This window comes from Rhincodon typus, chromosome 5, assembly GCF_021869965.1.
Source record: "Rhincodon typus isolate 14 chromosome 5, sRhiTyp1.1, whole genome shotgun sequence".
Lineage (NCBI taxonomy): Eukaryota > Metazoa > Chordata > Chondrichthyes > Orectolobiformes > Rhincodontidae > Rhincodon > Rhincodon typus.
Window position 1 is genome coordinate 31,846,808 of NC_063336.1, and position 22,508 is coordinate 31,869,315.

The following is a 22,508-nucleotide window of genomic DNA, read 5'->3' on the forward strand; positions in this document are numbered from 1 at the left end:
GAACAAAGAGTGTACACATAGTGATACATTGATCTTCAAAGGTGATGGGACACATTGGAAGAATGATCAAAGCATGTCTTATTTTGAGCTTCATAGATAGAGGCATTGCCTCTAAAGGTTTGGAAGTTATGCTGAACCTTTATAAATGACTGGTTAGACTCCAGGTAGAGTACTGTGTCCAGTCCTGGTCAGCGCACGTTAGATAAAATGTGAGCGTTCAGAAGAGATTTGACAGAAGGATTGTGGATTTTAGTTACAAGAGTAAATTGGTAAAGCTGGGCTTGTTCTGCTTGGAGCAAAGGAGATTGAGGGGAGCCTTAACATGAATATGTAAGATTATCACTTAGTGGTGAGATAAAAACAGTTCCCATTAGCTGATGATACAAAACATGGGCATTTGATGCTTTTGGGCAAGAGATGTGGGGAAATGTAGGGAGCAACTTGTTTTTCTCAGTAGCAATGACCTTAACTGTGCTGCCCACACGTTAATAAAAGTGAAAGACACTCAATTATTTGAACAGGAAAATTAATGGGCAATTGAATGAATAAAAGTAGACAGCCATATAGCTTGAGCATGGCAATAGGGGTCAGACTTGATTGATCTATGGAATGTTGCACCGTATAAGTGGAGGAGAAGTTTTGAAAGTCAGTTAGATGAGTTATCTGCAGAATGTTCAGCCTCAGGTTTGCTTTAGTAGCTACTGCATGCAGCCCAGTTGAGTTTCTGATAATTGCTGATGGCTTAGATTTGATAGTGGGGATTCCGACAATGGTGATGCCATTGAATGTCGAGGGTACAATATTTTACCCTCTTATTGGAGTCATCATTTTCTGGTACTTGAGTCTCATGAATGCAACTTCCATTTATGAATCCAGGCCTTAAGCTTTTCTTTTAGATCTTGCAACATGTAAGTACTTCCCTCTCTTGATTGTCATTTGTTTCCGTTTTGCTTGGGCTCATTGGATCCATTGTCTTGAAAGGCCATATGCATTATTTGTTCACTGGAAAAATGCCTGCCAATAGTCGTAAACTTCATTTTTCTTAGATGATACTGTGCTCTTTTATCAACTGTCAGAGAAAAGCTTGTAATCATACTGTGATTAGCCATTTGCCTCCACAGGTTAAAAGAAGTCAAATTTTTAATTCTTCATGGATCAGTCCTCTGACTGCACGGATTGTGCTTATGAGTATTCTCTGCATCACCTTATGAATTTGATGGTCTTCCATGATTTTGTATAACAATAGGCTGCGAATGATTCAAATGATACCGCTAAGTAGCAAAAAAAGAGGCTGATTTGCTTTGGAAGTGACAGAATGTAGCCATCATTCTCAAAGATGGCACTGCAGGAATTGTGTACAGTCATAGTAAGAGGAGGTATCACTATCATCCTGTGTTCATGACCATTCTCCACAATTTCTCTGGAGTACTGTGATGAGCTGCTTTCTTGAACCATTGCAATCTATTTAGTGTAGCTGCATCAAAAATACCGTTAAGGAAAGAGCTGTAGGATTTTGACCCAGTGACACTGGAGGAATGATGATATATTTCCAAGTCAGGTTGGTTGGTGGCTTGGAGGGGAACCTGCAGGTGGTTGTGTTCCCGTGTGTCTGTTGTCCTTCTTAATGGAAATGGATGTGGGTTGAATGTGCTATCTAAGGACCTTAAGTGAATTTCTACGCTACATATTGTAGACGGTACAAGCTGCTGCTACTGTGCGTCTGTGGTGTTGGAAATGTACATTTTGTGGATGAGGTGCCAGTTAACAGGCTGCATGCATTGTCCTGGATGGTGTCAACCCTCTTAAGCGGTGTTGGAGCAGCACTCGTGCAGGCAAGTGTAGTGTATTCCATCGTAGTCCTGACTGGTATCTTGTGGATGATGGTGGGTAGACAATGGGAGTCGGGAATTGAGTTATTCGCTGCAGGATTCTGAGCCTCTGACAATTTTTTGTAGTTACAGTATTGATGTAGTTTATACAATTCAGTTTGGGTCATTGGTGGTTCCCAAGATGTTGATTAATGGGGGATTCAGCAATGGTAATGCTATTTGGTGTCAAGGGGCTATGGTTATGTGTCCCCCTTGGAAGATAGTTATTGCCTTGCACTTGTGTGGCACGAATGTTATTCTCAGCAGATGCCTGGATATTGTCCTGATCTTGCTGCATTTGGACATAGACTACTTCAGTATCTGAGGAGTTAGGAATGGTGCTGAGCATTGTGTAATCATAAGTGAATCTCCACACCTCTGACTTTATGATGGCGGGAGGTTCGTTGATGAAACTGCTGAAAGTAGTTGGGCCTAGGACACTCCTTGGGCATTCTCCAGTTTGTTCATATCCTTCCTGAAGTGTGACTACTGAAACTGTACATAGTACTCCAATTGAGGTGTAGCTAGTGAATTATACAAGTTCAGCACAATCATTCTGTTTGTCCTCTTGATGTTTAATACTAGAATACTGTATGTTTTATTACATTTTCTGTCTACCTCACCTGCTACCTTTAATAACCTTTGTAACAAAATTAATCACTTCACACTTTTCTGCATTAAGCTTTATCTGCTACTTATCCACCCACTCCAACAACTTGTTAACGTCCTGTTGTGATTATGCACTGCCCTCCTTACAGTTTGCAATTCTCCCAAATTTTGTATCAGCTGCACACTTTGAAATTGTTCCCTGCACGCCAAGATCTGGATCATTAATTTGCCAGATAAAGCAAGGAATTTAATACTAACCCCTGGGGAATTAATCCAATTCAGATTCTGGTCGCTGGTAGTCCCCAGGATGTTGTTAGACTGCAAATCTTCCTCCAGCCCAAAAGAATCCCCGTTAACCATTGTGCTCTGCTTCCTATCCATCAACTGATTTGTTACCAGCATGTTACGGTCCCTTCTATTCTCTGACCTGTAACTTTACTCTCAAGTCTATCATGTGAGTTTATATTGAATGTTTTTTGGAAGTCCATGTACACCACTTTGACAACATTTCCTTCATCAGCCCTCTCTGTTACCTCTTCAAAATAAACCAGCAAGTTAGTTAGACATAATTTCGCCCTTTCAAACCCATACTGGTTCTTATGAATTAATCCACATTTTTCCACAAGACTATTAATCCTATCCCATATAATGTCTTTGAAAGTTTCCCCACACCCAAAGTTTAACTTTAAGTTTATCTTTATAACTTTTTTTGTGACCAAGGATGTAACGTTTGTTGTTCTCTGGCTCCACACTGGAGTCCATGCAAATTTGAAAGATTGTTTTCAGTACCTCTGCAATTTCCACTTTTGCTTCCTTCAGTACCCTTGGATGCAACTCATCTGCTCCTGGTGTCCTACAAACTTTAAATATTGACAACTGGCCCAATGCCACCTTCCTGTCAATTTTAAAACTTCTGTGTGATTGACTTCCCTCCTCTTTCTGGGCAGCATCTGCCTCAAAAGCGAAGACAGATGCAGAGTATTCGTTTACTATCTCAGCACCCCCCCATGCCTTTGACACCATGTATAAATCTGCAATTTGGTTCTGAATTGACTCCCCTCCTCCTTTTACCACTCGTTTACTATTGATGTGCCTGTCGATGACTGACTGTGGGATTTCCCATTATGTTAGCAGCCAATCTTTTTTCATATTCCCTCATTGCTTCTCTTACTTAATTTTACTCAACCCTTCTGAACATTCAGTATTTAGCTTGATTCTCAATTGCATTTTCTACCTGACACCTGGCATATGGACATTATCTCTTTATTTTAATTTAAATCCCCTTTATCATTCAGGAAGCTGTTGATTTGTTTGCCCTATTTTCCCTTTTGAGGGAATCTGCCTTGACTGTGCCTGATCCATCTTCCCTTTGAACGTAACCCATTTTTCAGCTCCTGTCTTTCTTGTCTGCCCTTGGTTTCATCCTGTCTGGCTGTGTTCTTGCCCCATTGAAATGGTTAATTAATCTTACTTGGGATTGTTCATTGTTCTTCTTCACCAACATTCTGAACCTGACAGTATAATGATCACTATCCATTAACAGTTTCCCCACTGATACTTGATCTAATTGGCCCACTTCATTGCTAAGAACCAGGCCTAGTAGTGCCTCCTTTTAATAATTGGACTGGAGTCACACTGCTGTGTGACGACTCTGGGAAGAGCAGGGCTTGATTTCCTGTACTACCCCAGTGATACATGTCTGATTTGATTTGATGTGATTTATTATTGTCACCTGTACCTAGGTACAGTGAAAAGTTTTGGCTTGTGTGCAGTACAGGCAGATCATACCATGCAAAGTGCATTAGTGTAATAGAACAGAGTGAAAGTTACGGCTGCAGAGAAGGTACGTAGAAGGTGAGATCAATATTAAGTTTAAAATTTGAGTGACCCATTCAGAAGTCTAACGACAGTGGAGAAGAAGCTGTTCTTGAATCTGTTGGTACATGTTTTCAAGTTTTTGTATCTTCTGCCCAATGGAAAAGGGTGGAAGAGACGATAACTGGGGTGGGAGGGGTAATTGATTATGTTGATCGCTTTCCCAAGGCAGCAGGATGTGTCGATGGAGTCAGTGAATGGAAGGTTGGTTTTCGCAATGGACTGGGCTGTGTTCACAACTCTGTAGTTTCTTGTGGTCTTGGGAAGAGCGGTTGCCAAAACATGCTGTGATTCATTCAGATAGAATGCTTTCTATGGTGCATCTATAAAAATTGGTAAGAGTCCTTGTGGACAGGCTGAATTTCCTTAGCCTCCTGAAAAAGTAGAGACATCGTTGTACTTTCTTGACCATTACGTCGACATGGTTGGACCAGGACAGATTGTTGGCAATCATCACTGCCAGGAACTTGACACTCTCAACCATCTCCACCTCAACACCATTGATGCAGACAAGGGCGTGTCCTCCACTCCACTTCATGAAGTCCATGACCAGCTCCTTCATTTTGCTAACATTGATGGAGAGATTGTTGTCTTTACCCCTTGTCTTCAAACTGTTGAATTTATGGGTGTCTGCAGTTAAGCTTTTTAAAAATTGTTTGGAGTCCATTTGGTGTGTAACTTGTTGAGTCAACTCATCCTCTTCCACTTCTTTTGAAAATCTGAGAATCTGGTGTGATAGCTGAAAAACTGCTTTTTTTCCTGAGAAGCTTCTGGAATACCTTCTTTTAACAGCACCTGAATGAACTGCTTCTGAAAAGATCCCAGTGACAGCTGCGTGTGGCTAAAATTGTTAGTCAGGCTCACAGTATGGTGCATTTGTGTGTACTGGAGGCTGTGTATAATTAATACAGACAGAAAAAATTGTGTGCACACTGCTCTGCTTTCAACTCAACAAACAGGTGACAGCCTGAAATTTATTTCTCATGGCAATGCCTTAGTTAGTAAAGGTCAACCTACCTGGTTTAATATTTAACAATGTTTGGCAGTTAACACCTATTTGGTGAATTCTTCATGGCAGTGGTCTCTATACCTTGTAGACTGACCAAATCTATTTGCCATGTCTACGAAGTGCAAGATGAGAATTTTTTTCTCTTAACCTTGTAGCTTAAAGCTCATTGCTATAACTTTGTTGAAGTCTCTTGATGGTGTCCCTCTGTATTCCCATATGTATCCCATTTATTGATGATTTCTTCTCAAAGTTTAGTATTCTTATCATTCCTAACTCCTGCACCTGTTGTGTGATTTTTAGCCTGGGTGAAGATGCATGAGCTGCCAATATAATTTTAAGACAATTAGCCTCTTTTTCCTTTAAAGCCCAGTTTCCCAATGCCAGCAACACCTGCTTAGTATTTTGATTTGTGATCTTAAGTCACATGAAAGGAATACAGTAAGTCTGGATTGTATAAACTGTAAATCGCTGTCCAGAAATGGTGACTTTAGAAAAAGTACTTACTATGTTTTAGTAAATTCTGATATTATTGAGGTTGTTAGTTTCCTTCCTGTTTGTCCGATGTAGTGTTTCTCGCAGTCTCTGCAGGGGATCTTGTAGATGACATTGGTCCTGTCCATGGTGGGGAGTGGGTCTTTAGTTCGGGTGAGCGGTTGATGTGGGCTTGTGTGCCACTCTGATGCCCAGCGGTCGTAGGAGTCTTGTGGTGAGTTCTGACGTGTTCCTGATGCAGGGTAGTGTGATGAGTGTGTTGTGGCGTGTAGAATCTTTCTGATGCTGTTCATGTAGGCATCTCCTGACCCAGGAAACTAACAACAAGAGTATATGAACACCAACTGGCTACAAAAAGACATGACCAATACTCACTCATCTCAATCCACATGGACAAGGAGAGCCACGACTTCGACTGGGACAACGCCAAGATCCTGGGACAGGCTAGGCAGAGACAAGCACGGGAATTCCTGGAAGCATGGCACTCCACGAAGCATGCTATTAATAAACACATTGAACTCAACCCCATATACATTCCACTACGGAGGAAACCCGGAAGTGAGGCAATCCATCACAACGGACCCCAGAGTTTAAAAACCAGGTGGGAAAACACACCGATGCTTCATCAGAGGCTGCACTGAGGATGTTACCAAGCACGGTAATGAAACGTCTGCGGAACAACAAACCAGCTCGGCGAGCCAACCAACCTCAACACCCACAACCCGAGCTACAGATCTACTCCAAAACCTTAGATTCTGATATTATCTTTTCTATATGTACAGTTTATTAATGCCTGTAGTCATGAACTGGCTGTTAATTAAACTCTAATCTGAAAGTTGAGCCATAGATATTCTGGAAAAGAAAACACTTCAGTGCGAAGTTAGCAGAAGTAACTACTGGAGACATGTCTGGAACATGGCTAATAGACAGGTTGATCAAACTGTACTAATGTGAGAAAAATTATTAAAATAATTTTATGTTACAGGTGGTTATTCCGAGAAGTCCTATCCAAGCCAAGGGATTATTAATATCATGCATCGAAGACAAAAATCCATGTATCTTCTTTGAACCTAAAATTCTGTATAGAGCTGCTGGTAAGTTTCCAAGAGTGCTGTTTTCTATGTTTCTAGTACAGGATTACCAGAAACTACGCTTACTAATTTTGTTGGAATAAATGCAGCTATATATAAAGGTCAGAAATTCAGTGTTCTAATTTATTGGAAAATACAGATATATTTGGCAGAGTTCAAAACCAGACATTCATTTATGCTGGAGGTCAAATAAGGCATTCCTTTTTGTCATCTTTTTTGGTGTTTATGTTAGCTTTCTGCTTTTAATTCAACTAAGTCCACTAATATTATGGTATACTTCTAAAAGCCTGTTGTTATTTTAACGAAGAAAATCATTTTTGATGCTTTTTTAATATGTTGAGTAAGATTTGAAATCATTCCATGTTGTTTAAGTGTTACACTGAAAGAGAAAGATGTGTTAAGTGAGGAAGAATAATCAAGTAAAACAAAGCCTTGAATTCAAAAATCACAGTTTACAGATTTCAGGAACAATGAAACTAGAAGTGCACAGTTGGCACCCAAAATTGTTTAGAAGATAAATTCACAGCAGTGGAGATTTTTAATGTGCATTGGTAATTGGCTGAGTGGTAGAAAGCAGCACAAGGATAGGGGAGTCGATACAGTATGGAGCTGGAGGAACACAGCAGGTCAGGCAGCATCAGAGGACCAGGAATGCCGACGTTTCTGGTCGAGACCTTTCATCAGGACGGATAGAGGATGCATTTTCTGATTACTGGGATGTGACAGCCAATGGTTTTACACCAACCTGTACTTAGTTGTTTCTGATGTGTTAATACTTGAAAGAAGTATTAGAATTGTGTCACCTGCAAATTTGAATGTACAAATTGAGAAGATACAGCAAGTCCTGTATATTGGAATAGGATGTTATAAAGGGGCATAAATAGATGACGTGTGCGGGCAAAACTATGGAAGATGACATTCAATATGGGTTTATGAGATCATCTACTTTGAATTTGATAAAGACTGATTTTCACATGAACAAACGTATTTAAAGCATACATGTGCATAGATCACTGACATCTAGTACACAGATTCAAAAAGTAGCCAAAAAGTGTAAGTGTGTGTGTGTGTCTGCAGCCAGAATGTAGCATGGATGGACAACAGAAGTGAAATGGTACTTGCGTTATATAGAGCCTTGGTCGGGCTTAATCTGAAGTACTGCTTTTAGTTTTAAGGACCAATTGTCATCAAGGAGGATATGTCCTTTTTTATTTAACCTGTTTTCGTAATCAACCTGTTCAGGGATGTTATTGCATACATCTGGAACAGGTGAGACTCGAACCCTGGTCTCTTGGTTCAGGGGTAGGGACACTACCACTGTGGCACAAGAGGGCCGCTGGATATGTCCTTGAAAAGGTTATGGCTTGGAATCACTTGAATGATTCTAGGCCTTTAAGTGTTAAATTACGAGGAGACCCTGCATAAATATGGTGTTTTAAACGTTGAGTGGAAATCTAATTGAGGTATTTAAGAAAGATTGTAATTCAGTAGGAGTGCTGGAGAGAGCCTCTAAGCTTTGTTGGGGGAATTGTGAGCAAGTGGCATAATCTTAAAATTAAAACTGAGCCATTTGGAGTAAAGCTGGGAATCATTTTTCACCAAAAGGATATGATGGAAATTTGAAGAAATTTCATCAAAAAGTGTATGCTAGGTCAATTAATATTTTCAGGACTAGAAAAAGACTTCTATTATGTAGTATCTTTCATTAGAACTGGATGTTCCAAAGTGCTTTGCAATCAATTAAGTAATTTTGAACCATTTCCACTGTTGTGATGTAAGAAAAAGCAACAGCCATTTTCAAACTTGCACAAACAGCAATATGATAATGAAATAATCTGTTTTGTGATGTTTACTGATAAATATTGACAGAAAAAGGACAGTAGGGGTAACTGTCCTCTTTGAAACTGCGTAAGCAGATCTTTTATATCCATCTGAGAGGGAAGATGGTACCTCCGTTGTAAAGTCTGCCACCTCTGACAGCACTCTGTAGTTACTTGAATGCTGCCCTTGATCTTTCTGCTCTAGTCCTGGGTTGGGATTGATAAATATTTGGATAAGAGTATTAAAGGATAAGGCACATATCAGCCGTGATCTTAAAAAAAAGACTTCGGTTGAACACTACTTCAGTTCTGAAGAAGAGCCACTGGACTTGAAACGTTAACTCTGCTTTCTGTCCACAGATGCTGCCAGACCTGCTCAGTTTCTCCAGCAATTTTCTGTTTTGTATTAAGACAGATGTATTTGAGTACATGCATTTATGCACATGTGTATGTGTGTACGCTTGCATGCACATGTATGAGGATTTGTATGGCTTGATGCGCGCACGTGCGTATATGGAGATAAATGTGTACGTAAATGCAGAAACACACATAACCGTTCTTCAGGATTTGAGTAATGCTGCCAAAACTGCATATGCACTAGCAGTGGTGACACTTCTTGAACCTCTACAGTCCTTGTGTGATTGCTGTCACAATGGTGTGACATATGAAATTCAAGCAACACTAAAGGAACAGCAATGTATGTCCATTTAAGGTTTCTGTTTCTTAGGAGGGAACTTAGCATGGACCATGGAGGCATTGATCCTTTTGTGACTTGAACATGATGTATACGCGATTCAGATGTTGTGGTTGGTCCTTGAGAATGAATTGGAGAATCTAAGAAGCTATTGGCTGCACTATGTTGTGGTACGGTTTCGACTAGAAGCATTTCAGCATTCTAAATTGGTTATTACAGGACAGATTAAAAATGATGATTTTTTGGAAATTGAGGAAGATGATTTATATAACAACTGGTATAATGTTAAGAGATGATTTTGGTGGAACTGTGAATGTGCCGGCATTTCAGAATATTTAATGTCCAGGCTACCGTGGAATCTGTTCCAACTCGGTGTGAAATAAAAGCTGCTACTGATGGGTTGGTTACTGTTGTGACTGAGTAAGTATTTTCCTTAGCTTTAGCAGTTACAATTCTGAAGTGGTACATTCTGTTCCTCTGACTCATATAAATTTAAGTTTTATAGATCTGCAGGAACCATGCCAGTTCTCACCACAGGGCTTTAAAATACATGAAGAGTCTCAATTTTTTGGTAGTTGAACTATTTTGGTTGGTCTAAGCCTACAGACTGACCTGATGCTAATTGGTTTCAGACTCTAATTTGCAAGGTCTCTTCATAGAAGCATAATATTCTGAGTGTGACTTATGTAAACTAATAGGTGGGATCACTAAGTGCAAAGTACATACATTGCCATATATTTACAATTGATAACATATTAATTGATTTCAATATTATCATTTAAAATGTTAATGGGCTGGGTTATCACAGTATCTTCAGTAGAATCCTACAAAAAATATTCAGTAAAATAATAGCTCATTATTTTTCTACATGGAGTAGGATGCTTCTGTAAAAACTAAAGGCTCTCTATCCTTTTATGTGCATATAAACAAGGTAAAAAGAAGTAATGCTCAAATATAACAATCAAGTAACCTGTGCCTGTTTATTATCAGAAGAATGTTTACTATAAAATTAATTTTTTTTTAACAGCCAACCAGTTTGAGTTTTCATGAGACAAAATGAAATATTATAATGGAATAGGTGCATATTTACACTAGCAATATAGGAATTTAATATCTGCTTTCTGTAAGGGCTGATTTTCGGGAGCTATGGAGGAAGTTAAAGAGTAGCAATTCAAGAATTGTAATCTCTCTGAATTACTCCTAGTGTCATGCACAATCAGAGTAGAAATAGGAAGGTAGAGAGGGTTAGCACATACCTGGAAATATGGTGCAGGAGTGAGTCATTCAGATTCTTAGGGGATTGGGATCATTCTGGAACAAAAAAAACCTATTCAAAAAGGCAAGGTTCTACTCAACAGGACTGGGTGCAATGCTGTCAAGGAATGGTTTGCTAGTGTGATTGGAGTGTGTTTAAACTAATTTGTCAGATGGTGGACACCAGTAATTTTCTTTTAGTCAGTCATGGATGCAGGCATTACTGGGTAGACCAGTATTTATTTCCCATCCCAATTTGTCCTTGAGAAGATGATAGTGAGCCACCTTCTTGAACCACATATCTTTGGAGCATTGTTATATTGATAGTGCTGTTAAGAAGGGAGCTTCATGAATTTGACTCAGCATCAAAAATACACTTGTTTTTATGCGAGTAGAAAAGTATAAGGTATGTGATCAATTGAAAGTGTTGGTTAAATTTAGAGAAAGAAGTAGCACCATCTTAGGTGCAGATTGAGAGGGCTATGAGAAATGCAGAGACCATTAGTAATATATTCATTTAGTCGCAGAAAAAGTGGTGAATATGTTTGGTGGGCTAAAAGCACAAATAACAAAGTAAGAATATTGTTACGACGCTGAGACGGACAGACAAACCAAGTCAGTTTTTCTGCCTCTGATTTGACATTATGGTAAAATTAAACCTTTGAAGACCCTCAATAGTTATTCCAGTGGTTCCTAGCCAGACTTTTGAGTAACTAATCGTCGTGGAAAATGATTAATTCTGGACACCAGTTTTATATCTGGAACAAAATACTTATTATTAAATATACAATAACTTCAGAGGAAAAGTTAAACAAGGTAATCTATTTAATGTCCATGCTTTAAGCCCAAAGCATTTATTTACGGTCTCCCCCCACCACCATTCACAGTAAAGCCAGACAAACAAATAAGCACAGTTAAGGGATAAATAAAGGAGCATAATAAAATTGATCAGATTACTGGTTTTCACAGTGCATTGTTTCACAGGCAAGGATGTGGACTCCTTGGTTCCTTTTCTGGAGACATCGATCAGAGTCACCTTTTAGTTCACTCATATACAGGTGGCAATACTTATAACTCTGCTTTCTAGTCTTTGGGCGTCCAAAAGATGGTAAGGGAGATTAAGCAGTAAGCTTTCAAATCTTCATGCTGTCTCGTCGGCAGCCACACTCTGCTTCCAGAAAACACAGTTCAACAGAACAACTTCAACTCTGGTCCCACCCTGATAGATAGACCGTCTTTTCACAAGCCTTCAATTAGCATTTAACAACTGCCATATGCTTGAATATAGGATCTCTCCCAGACTTGCCGGAACCAATTCCCTTATTAATAGCCAACCTCTGCTGTTGGTTTAAACACAATGCTCTTCTTGGGAGTGCTGTGTCTGTAGGACACTTCTAATTAAGATTCAGTCTGCAATTAACCTCCGTGCCCAAAAATAAATGGTTATTTGGTCTGTTCTTTTATCGCAAGCTATTTCCCAAAGTCCAAATGTCATCTTTAGCTCACAATTCCCAGTTTACAGCTCCAACCCAAAATTGATAAAAGAATAATATTAATGAAATATCAGCAAAGGTTTTAACAATATGATGCAGTGGCAATAATTGAAATATGGCTTGAAAACAGTGAGGACTGGGCACTTAAATATACAAGGATATAAAGTCCTCAAAGAAAAATAGAAAAGGTTAAAAAAGAAGGGAGGTGAGATGACCACAATCATTATTGAAGACATTGTAGTTTTGAAAAGAGGATTTCCTTAGGGGACAAGGACATTGATTAGAGTTGAGAAGCAAAAAAGTTAAGATTGTGCTACTTGGGAATTTTATAGGTCTCCAAATAGTGCGAGCAAGACAGGGAAATCACAGAGATGATATTGGGGGTGCTTTGTCCCAAAGGGAAATAAAGTAATTAATAAAAACAATCCACTGTGGGTGCTGGAAATTTGAAACAAGCACAGAAAATGCTGGGGAAACTCAGCAAGTCTGGCAACATCTGTGGAGAGAGAAACAGACTTGTCCACCTCAACTTAACTATTGTGTTCTGGCACACTTTCCTCTCCTCTCCTCCATTGCTCTCCTCAAAAACTCCAGCCTTTCTGGCCTAATCTTGTAACTGGAAACCCCCTCCCAGAGACCTGAATCATCCTAGTAAATCTCCTGTTCATCCTCACAAGGCCCTTCACATCTTCCCTAAAGTGTGGTGACAAGAACCAGACCCAATACTATATCGTATTTCTCTACAGTACTCTCTAGTAGTTCTGAGGAAGGGTTGCCGGACCCGAAACGTTAACTCTGTTTTCTCCTTCACAGATGCAGCCAGACCTGCTGAGCTTTTCCAGCAACTTTGTTTTTGTTCCAATACTCTGTAGCTTGGGTAGCCACAACTAAATAGATTTAGTATTATGTCACTGTATTTTTACTTGATATCTCTACTTCTGAAGCCCAAGACCCTATATGCTTTGCTAACCACTCTCCTTTAACTTGCCAATATCCAATGCATCGGATGTGCAGATATATGTAGAATGTCAGATGACTACCAAAATACTCAAAAATGAGCTACAGGTACGTGAACATGTCAGTGTTGTATAATATTTAAGTAGTATTTGAGGAGTCAGAGTATTCTATCAAAACATTGGGCTTCTATTGAAATCTATTTGAGTACCTCATGGTACTAGCAGAGCAAGCTTACGATAAGCTCTGCTTTCCAGAGACTATTCCTACTGTTAACAGGTGGTGGCAATATTGCATGCATTTAGAATGACAAGTAGTTGAGATCAGTTGCTTGTTTATAAGGTGGTGCTTTGTGAAGTTCAGTTTTTTTTAAATTGAAAGCTTTTTAGATTACTATGTCCAACTTACAGAAATAATCTAAAAAAAATCCTACTTAATATAATTTCTGAAATCAGTTTTGTTTCAGCACTGATGAAGGCATTAAAAGAATATTTGCCTAAATCAGGATTTTTCCCTAGAGTTAGAACTGAGTGGAAATCAGGCAGTAATCTGTAGTACTGGGTTCACACCTACTTCTAGAACCATGCCAATCCTGCAAGGCGAATCTGCAAGACACTACAACTGCTGACCCAGATTGGTGAGTGATGTGCCTTGCAGCAACCGTCATTTTTCTTTCTTCTCCTTTCCCCATCCCATTGCAATCAATCAGCCCCTGGATAAATCACCACCATGAGCCTGCCAGAATTCATACTCTTAAGGCTAATGTTGGGAAAACCATTGGAATGAATTACAAGTTGAGATGGCACTTCTCCACATTTCCAGGTGCTTTCCTTCAATGACTGACATCCTACCCCTCCCTCCCACTCGGGCACCCTAGGATGTATTCAGTTTCCAGTACTTTTCTAAAAACCTTTGAAAGCAATTTTTTTTAATGTTCCAGACTTTTGTACATTTTGTGCAGTGCTGAGAATTGTCTGTAGGCAGTTCGGTATCAATCTTGATTTCCTATATTCTGACAGGCTTCCTCTGACAACACTGACTGAGCCAATTATTTGTAGTTAAACTTATGTCTCAATACTACCACCACTATTCAGTTCTTCACTGTAGTGAAGCTGTAGCATGCTAATAAAATAGATGCAGCCTGGGGTAAAGAGCTATTGATTCCATGACCAGCACCTTGGGTCATATCTCTGCAATCTTGTTCCATTTAGTCGTGAATGGTGATAAACAATTAAATGAGTAATAGGAGGAGCCCTGAAACATAAACAGAAATTGCTGGTGGAACTCAGCAGGTCTGGCGGCATCTGCAGGAAGAAAGCAGAGTTAAATTTCAAGCTTGGTGACTCTTCATCAGAACTGGCCCCACACAGATGCTGCCAGACCCGCTCAGTTTCTCCAGCAATTTCTGCTCTTGTGTGTTTCCAGATCTGCAGCATCCGCAGTTCTTGGTTTTATTTTAATGGGAGGAAACTGCTTCTTGAGCATCCCAGGGGAGGCACTGGTGCAGTGCTAATGGTAATGACATGAGATTGGCAATCCAGAACCTGTCACTAATATTGTGAGGAAAAACAAAACAAAGAACTGTGCTTGCTGGAGATCTGAAAATCCTGATGAAGGGTCACTAGACTCAAAACGTTAACTCTGTTTTTCTCTCCACCGAAGCTGCCAGATCTGCTGAGGTTTTCCAGGATTTTGTTTTCGTTTAATATTTTGTGGACATGGGTTTGAATCCCAGCATAGAACATAGAACATAGGACATAGAACATTACAGCGCAGTACAGGCCCTTCGGCCCTCGATGTTGCGCCGACCTGTGAAACCAATCTGAAGCCCATCTAACCTAAACTATTCCATTATCGTCCATATGTTTATCCAATGACCATTTAAATGCCCTTAAAGTTGGCGAGTCTACTAGTTTTTGCAGGCAGGGCATTCCACGCCCTTACTACTCTCTGAGTAAAGAACCTACCTCTGACATCTGTCCTATATCTATCACCCCTCAATTTAAAGCTATGTCCCCTCGTGCTAGCCATCACCATCCGAGGAAAAAGGTCCACCCTATCTAATCCTCTGATCATCTTGTATGTCTCTATTAAGTCACCTCTTAACCTTCTCTCTAACGAAAACAACCTCAAGTCGCTCAGCCTTTTCTCATAAGACCTTCCCTCCATACCAGGCAACATCCTGGTAAATCTCCTCTGCACCCTTTCCAATGCTTCCACATCCTTCCTATAATGTGGTGACCAGAACTGTACGCAATACTCCAAGTGCGGCCACACCAGAGTTTTGTACAGCTGCAACATGACCTCATGGCTCCGAAACTCAATCCCTCTACCAATAAAACCTAACACACCGTACGTCTTCTTAACAACCCTATCAACCTGGGTGGCAACCGCAGATACTGAATCTGAATTCAATAAAATGCTGCCCTTATGGTGACCATGTAACCACTGTTAATTGGCATTAAAACCCAGCTGGTTAACTAACGTCCTCCTTAACTGGTCTGCCACATTTATATTTGACTCCAGATCTAAAGCAATGCGGTTGGCTCTCAGCTGCCCTCCTGAGCAATTCAAAATCGACAATAAATGCCATACCACTTTTTTTATAAAATGGATCTAATAAAAATGAAAAAGAAATTCCTGTTGTGAATGATTACTGATCACAGCATGATGTAGAAAAAATGAAGTGCTGAGTGGATGATTCTTGAGGTTGATGATTCTCCTGAGATTCCCTGCATCACAGCTTCCAGTCTTCAACCATTTGATTCATAGACTCAACTCCAGGTAACAGCACCTTCAGCGCTATACTGGCCCTTTCAGCATCTGGCCGTGGTGCTGAAGACTTGTGTTCCATCCAGCCAAGATATTCCAGTACAGCTACCCCATTGGCATCTATTAGTTGTGAAATTTGGAAAAAGGAAGGCAAATTGCTTCCTATCCCATCAGCCTATTCATCATAATAAAGGAGAAAAATACTGTGGATTCTGAGACAGATACAGAGAAAGTCAGCAGCTCTGGCAGCATCTGTGGGAGAAAAGCAGAGTTAATGTTTCAAGTCTAGTATGACTCTTCATAATTCTATTCATAATCATCAGCAAAATGATGAAAGAACCACCAACTTGGTATTTACTCATCACTGATCTGCTCAATTTGTGTCTCAGCAGTATAATTTAGTCTAAATTTAACTAGTCTTAGGCCAAGAATGCACATTAGCTGAATTCCAGAGACGTAAGTGATCTGTTCTGAGGCAGGGACCCCAGACCCGAAACGTTAACTCTGATTTTTCTTCACAGGTGCTGCCCCCTGCTGAGCTTTTCCAGCAACTTCTGTTTTCGTTCCTGATTTACAGCATCCTCAGTTCTTTTGGTTTTTCTGTTTGGTGACTTCAATTGACGTGAATGTCAAAACCTTCAAAGAACTATATTTATTCTTGCTTGCACCTTGAGAGCTGAGATAGCGACACGATGTATTTTTGTTACCAGAGTATATTGCTGAAGCGTTGTACTACAGGCTATTCTGCCAAGCCCCATCAGGAACACCATGGCACTACCTGTGTTTTTAATATTCAAAAATGCCATAGCAAGAGAGAGCATTTGGTCATGTTCACAGGTGTGCCGCCACTTTTGTCAGGGCAACATCTTCCTACGTATCCAAGGGGATAGTCGGATTTTTAATTAGTAATAAGTTGAAGAGTTACAGAGAGCAAGTAGGAAAGCGGAGCCGAGGCCGAGATGAGATTGGCCATGATCACATTAAATGGTGGAGCAGGCTCAAAGGTCTGAATTACCTACTGCTCCTAGTTGTGTTCTTCTTATGAAGTAAACAAGCACCTACTGTGTATATCAAGACCTTAATCATGGCAGCATTTCCCCTAGTGTTGAAATTTGCAAATGGAGCTAATTTAGCAATCTTTGACCTCCTTGCCTCCCTCCTCATTTTATGATGTGGCAATGCCAACATCTTTGACCATGCTTGTTTTTACTTGCCCTAATATCCGCTTTTGTTAGTTGATTTCACTTAAGTTTTGACTTTTAACATTGGTATAAAGTGTCCTGCATTCTTTATTATATTAAAGACATGATCTAAATGTTATTTTTTTTTGCTGTTTGGGCTGTTTAGGAGGGCTGATTCTGTACACCAGGACTGAAGTGACTGTAATATATTTTGTGTTGCATCATTGTGTAATCCAAATTTTGTATCAAAAAACCAATGGCTTCCGTGATGTTTAGGTAGACAACAATTTAGCAGAGAGTTTCAAAGAGCAGACATATTGGACTTGAAACATTAACTCTGTTTCTCTCTTCACAGATGCTGCTGGACCTGTTGAGTTTCTCCAGCCCTTGCTGTTTTCAACTCCGTCCTAATGTTGATTGAAACATTCATTTCCAGCTAGTTTCAGTAAATGATAACTTTGCACCATGCAATTGTTAATAATAAACTTCTTCAAATTCTATTTCTCATGAAGCTAACAACGCACATTCCGTCCATTCAAACTGATTTGTCTCGGTATTGTTCTATAGCTTTGGCAAGAATCTTACCAACACCCACACAAAATATAATCAGAGATTAAAATAAAATGAATGTTTCCTCCCCTCTTCATGCGTATCCCAGTTTTCCATGACCTGTGGTCATAATTCTCCTTATATGATATGTTTGTCCTAATCCTTCTCTTTGATAACAGCCTCAATCTTAGGCTGATTAAAAACCTGACAATGTAGAAAGAGCAATTGTGGTAGTAACCCTGTTGAGATGCTTGTAGCCTGGCTTTTCTTAACAGAGGGTAATCCAGTGTCTGAAACATCTGGAGCCAATTGCACTATGGCTGTCAGCCCATCTTCACTTTCTGCCAATTTCTCAATCCAGTGAGGAGCATTGTTGGAAAGCAAGTTGTGCTGTCTCTGAGAGGAGTACGAGTCATGGAAGTTTTCACCTGCCACATTTTCAAAACTAAATCTGCCAGTTGGCGATCGCACGTATGGGTGAAATCTGACATCATTGCTCATTCTGCATAGCTGACCAATCCGTTTGAAATGCGAATTATTGTTTATGCTGTATTGCATATGGCTTATCTTTTTACTGTTGTGAATTGTTTCGATTTTTATTAACTGAATTGACAGAAGATAAAGTTATTGTTCAATGTGTTCTCTGGAATAGCAATACAATTTCAGTTTATAGGAAATCTGTTTACAGAAAATGTAATTTTCTTTACACAAAGAAGAAGGCAATGGAGAACACTTAGTGCCTACGGTATTTGCGAAGCCTTTTAAAAAATAAAAATTGTAAATACCTCATGGTCATCCTGGGATAGCATCAACCTGAGAGAGATTTTATCACAAATGAAATCCCAAGAGACTTTGCTTGAATGCTTCTTTCAAGTAGCTGCTGAAGAAGTCACTTTTGTATAAGTCCTTGATTCTGATGTTCCCTTAATCCCTATTTCTCTGGCTACTAGGACCTGTGTTCATATGTAAATTTTAAGAACCGGGAGAGATGTTCTCATCATAATTGTGAGCATTTATTTAAAAAAAATGGTGATGCAGTCAATTTTCCTTCAATGACCTTGGCAGACCCAGGACTTCTGGGCAGAACCAAAAATTTTTAAATCTATGATTTTTGCTATTTTTGTTAGGGTACTGAAAATTTACAGATGTATTACTTTTGTGCGAGATGTCATTCTGTTCTCAGACAATTCTGAAATCCAGGAATGACTTGGTAACATGTATTCCAGCTTAGGAAGGTCCCTATTCTTATGGAACATAATGATTGTTTAGAAATTTCTGTTCATGAGCTTATGAAATTTGTTTGTTTAGTGGGAAAAATTAAAACCTTCAAATGATTTTGTAAACCTTAACTTCATTATGAAGTACTAATCACACTGGTGAACAGTACACAAACTAATAGAATCTAAAACACTGTGAATGCTGGAAACTGAAGGCTGGAATTTTGGAGATACTCAATAGGTCAAGCAGGATCTGTAGAGAGAAACAGGAGTTAACATTTCAGGTCTGTGACCTTTGAAGTGCTGAGTATTTCCAGTGTTTCTGTTTGTATGATAGAATCCAAATTAATATATTTTGTTCTTTTATTTATCTGCATTTACGCAGTGGAGCAAGTTCCTGTAGAAGCTTATCAAGTCCCTCTTTCACAAGCAGAGGTTCTCGAGGAGGGAAATGATGTCACACTTGTTGCCTGGGGCACTCAGGTCAGTATTTGTGTGCATTTTATCAGTACATGCTGTGTTAAGTAATTTGTTAACTAACAAACCTGAAGGAGTAGGGAGACATGGATATGTATGTGTGTAAGTCCTTTCAGGTGGCAGGACAGAAGGATAGAACATCTTCTAAAGTACAGTATTCTAGGCTTTATTAATCGGGGCAGACAGTACAAGAGCAAGGACATTACACTGAACTTACTTAAGAAACCAGTTAGACCTCAGCTCTGGAGTATTGCGCATAATTCAGGGAGGATGTGAACATTTTGGAAAAAGTGCAGGCGAGGTTTATGAGAGTGATTTGATTTTTGATTGTGTTTTGATTTGAGCTGCCGTGCTGGCACGTTCTCCCCGTGTCTGTGTGGGTTTCGTCCGGGTGCTCTGGTTTCCTCCCACAGTCCAAAGATGTGCAAACTAGGCAGATTAGCTAAGCTAAATTGCCCATAGTGTTCAGGGATGTGTAGGTTAGGTGGGTTATTGAGGGATGAGTCTGGGTGGGATGTTCTGAGAGTTGGTGTGGATTTATTGGGCCAAAGGGCCTGTTTCCACACTGTAGGGATTCTGTGATATTCTGATGATATTCTATGATTTTGTTGTCATATGTACTCAAGTACAAAAGGAGCACAGGGAAAAGTGTATAATGTTGCCAGACAAGATGCCATCTTAGTTACAAGTTCCTAGGTACAGAATCTCAAGAACAAAGTTAAAAGTTAAGCATAATGTTATAATACAGCGTAAAACCCACGAAATAAGGTTAAAAGTTGCAAGTTGCAGACCTTCTTAGTTTTAAGTAGAAAATATAGATTAAGCTGAAATTCAGGGTTGAGAAATTTCCGTTAGGATGATAGATTGGAAAAGTTACAAGTGATTTCCTTGAAGAGGAGAAGGATAAGAGGAGATTAGATAAAAGTTTTCGATATCACGTGGGATCTAGTCACAACAACCAGTTATCACCAGTCATGTGGAAAAAAAGTCATGCAATTCTTAGGAAGCCTTGTTTAACAAAAAAATCAATCTCAGCAGTGTACTTCAAACCATTGCAGGTCTTTCCACAAAATTTGAAATAAATCCAATTTTCCACAATCCTTCAAAAATTAAGTCCTTCAGGAAATATTAGATATAAAGTCTTTTTTGTACATGATTCCAAAAAGAAATGAGAATAAGACGGCACAGATTTAAAGTAATTTGCAAAACAAGTCAATGTGATGTGAATAAGTGTTCTTTACATAGTAAGTAGCTCTGGAATGTACTGCCTGGAAGTGTGGTGGTGACAGGTTGATTTCTGGTATTCAATTGTTATTTGAGTAGGAACACTGCAGGGTTTGGGGAAAAGGTACATGGAAAGCCAATGCAGAAACAGTGAGCTGAATGCCTACCTCCTGTATTGTATTAGTTCTGAGATTCTGTGAAATTGAACTCTCCTGTTTAATATCCCCCTCCAAAAAATAGTACATCTTGGTGCCTTTTCTCTGCTGTTGATTTCATTCAGGTTGAGAAGAGTGGTGTGTGAATCTGCATCCATTGAACCTTAAAATGGATCTCAATCTTAAAACATTATAAAGATGTTAAAACCAGGTAATTGTTCATAATCAAGTACATGGATGTTTCTTCTAATTCCACCTATGCCATCTATGCCACATCAGACCATAAGGCATAGGAGCAGCAGTAGGTCATTCAGCCCATCAAGTCTGCTGTGCAATTCCCTGAGATCACGACTGAAGTGATAATCCTCAACTTTACTTTCTTGCCTTATTCCCATAACCCTTGATTTCCTTACTCGTTTAAAAATCTGTCTGTCTCACCCTTGAACCTACTTAATGACTCAGTCTCAACAGTCCTCTGTGGTAGATAATTTCACAGATTCACTACCCACTGAGAGAAGAAATTCCTCCTCATCCTGTATTGAAAGGACTATCCTTTCTTATGAAATTATGTTTTCTGTTTTTAGACTGTTCCACAGAGGGGAAAAGCCTTTACACATGTATCATTTCAAGTCCCTAAAGAATAATACATGTATCAGTAAGATTTCCTCTCATTCTTCTAAATGCAAATGATTACAAGCCCAAGCTACTCAATGCCTCCTCATGAAAGATGATAGACCTTCGTCGTGCCAAATAGAATGTTGATAAATAGCTTAATGCAGTTATATACTACACATTGTGTGAATAAGGAGGTGTCCCATTGCAGACTGTAAGGAGCCAGTGACTCTGATGACTCTAATGACTCTGAAAGACATTGGCAAATTCTCCAGTGGACTCTCACTTGGGTGTTGAAATTTCTTGGAGCTGCTTTGCTTTCAGTTGACATTGTAACTAATGAACAGATACAGCTGCTAGATAGGAACATCCTTTGACAGTATTTTTTCAATGCTGACATCTGGACAATAAAGCTCAGTGCATAGTCAAAAACCATTTCATCAGTACTTCCTGTGAAAGTATCATTGCAGTAGCTATTTGGGATGTTCTTGACATATGATGTTTCAGTTAACCTTTCCATTGTTACTGATTTAAAAATATGAATCATTCCTGCTGCTCTTTTGAGCTGTGCTCTTTAACGTCTGTTTTAAAATACATTTATCATTTCAATAATATTCTATGAACTGGCAGTAACCTTTACAATATCTTGTATTTGTGAATAGTTCATACCCTGGAATTCTATTCACCTTGGCAGACACTGTCTTACAATGCCACAATATTTATCAAATTACTCAATCACCACACATAGATTTAGCATGTTTGAAAAGCTGTGTTTTTTTCTTTCATTGTTCAATTAAATTGTTTTTGTTCTACCATTGGTATGCAGTACATTAGCAGTTCTCAATACTAAGTATCAGCTACCTTTCATTTACCTTGTGACTAAGACTTTGGAGATGGCTTTGAACTATGTCCAAATTTAAAAATTCCAGTTTACCCACACTGATTTGTATAATTTGCAAATTTACATGATCTGTTTGCAGTGTTCTAGGGAATCTCATTATTTAATATAAACAACAGTGGTTACAGAAATGATGTTCCTAATTACCAGTGTCTAATTAAAAATATTATTGTCGAAGGTTAGTTTCTAATCATTTTTGTCTTACTGTTTCAAGAACTCATAATTTATGATTGATTTCTGTGAGCTGTGGTTTATTCTGAAGAT

The 22,508-nt window shown here is 39.2% G+C and overlaps 1 protein-coding gene across 4 annotated transcripts in view; it reads left to right on the top strand.

Annotated features, from left to right (window-relative positions):
* The window catches only part of bckdhb (branched chain keto acid dehydrogenase E1 subunit beta), a 296,601-nt gene that overhangs the window by 74,043 nt on the left and 200,050 nt on the right, over positions 1-22,508 (top strand). For all 4 annotated transcript variants that reach the window (XM_048596906.1, XM_048596905.1, XM_048596904.1 and 1 more), the window contains exons 6-7: positions 6,839-6,947; positions 19,264-19,361. In XM_048596906.1, coding sequence (XP_048452863.1) covers positions 6,839-6,947; positions 19,264-19,361 — 207 coding nt within the window. The remainder of the gene's footprint in view (positions 1-6,838; positions 6,948-19,263; positions 19,362-22,508) is intronic.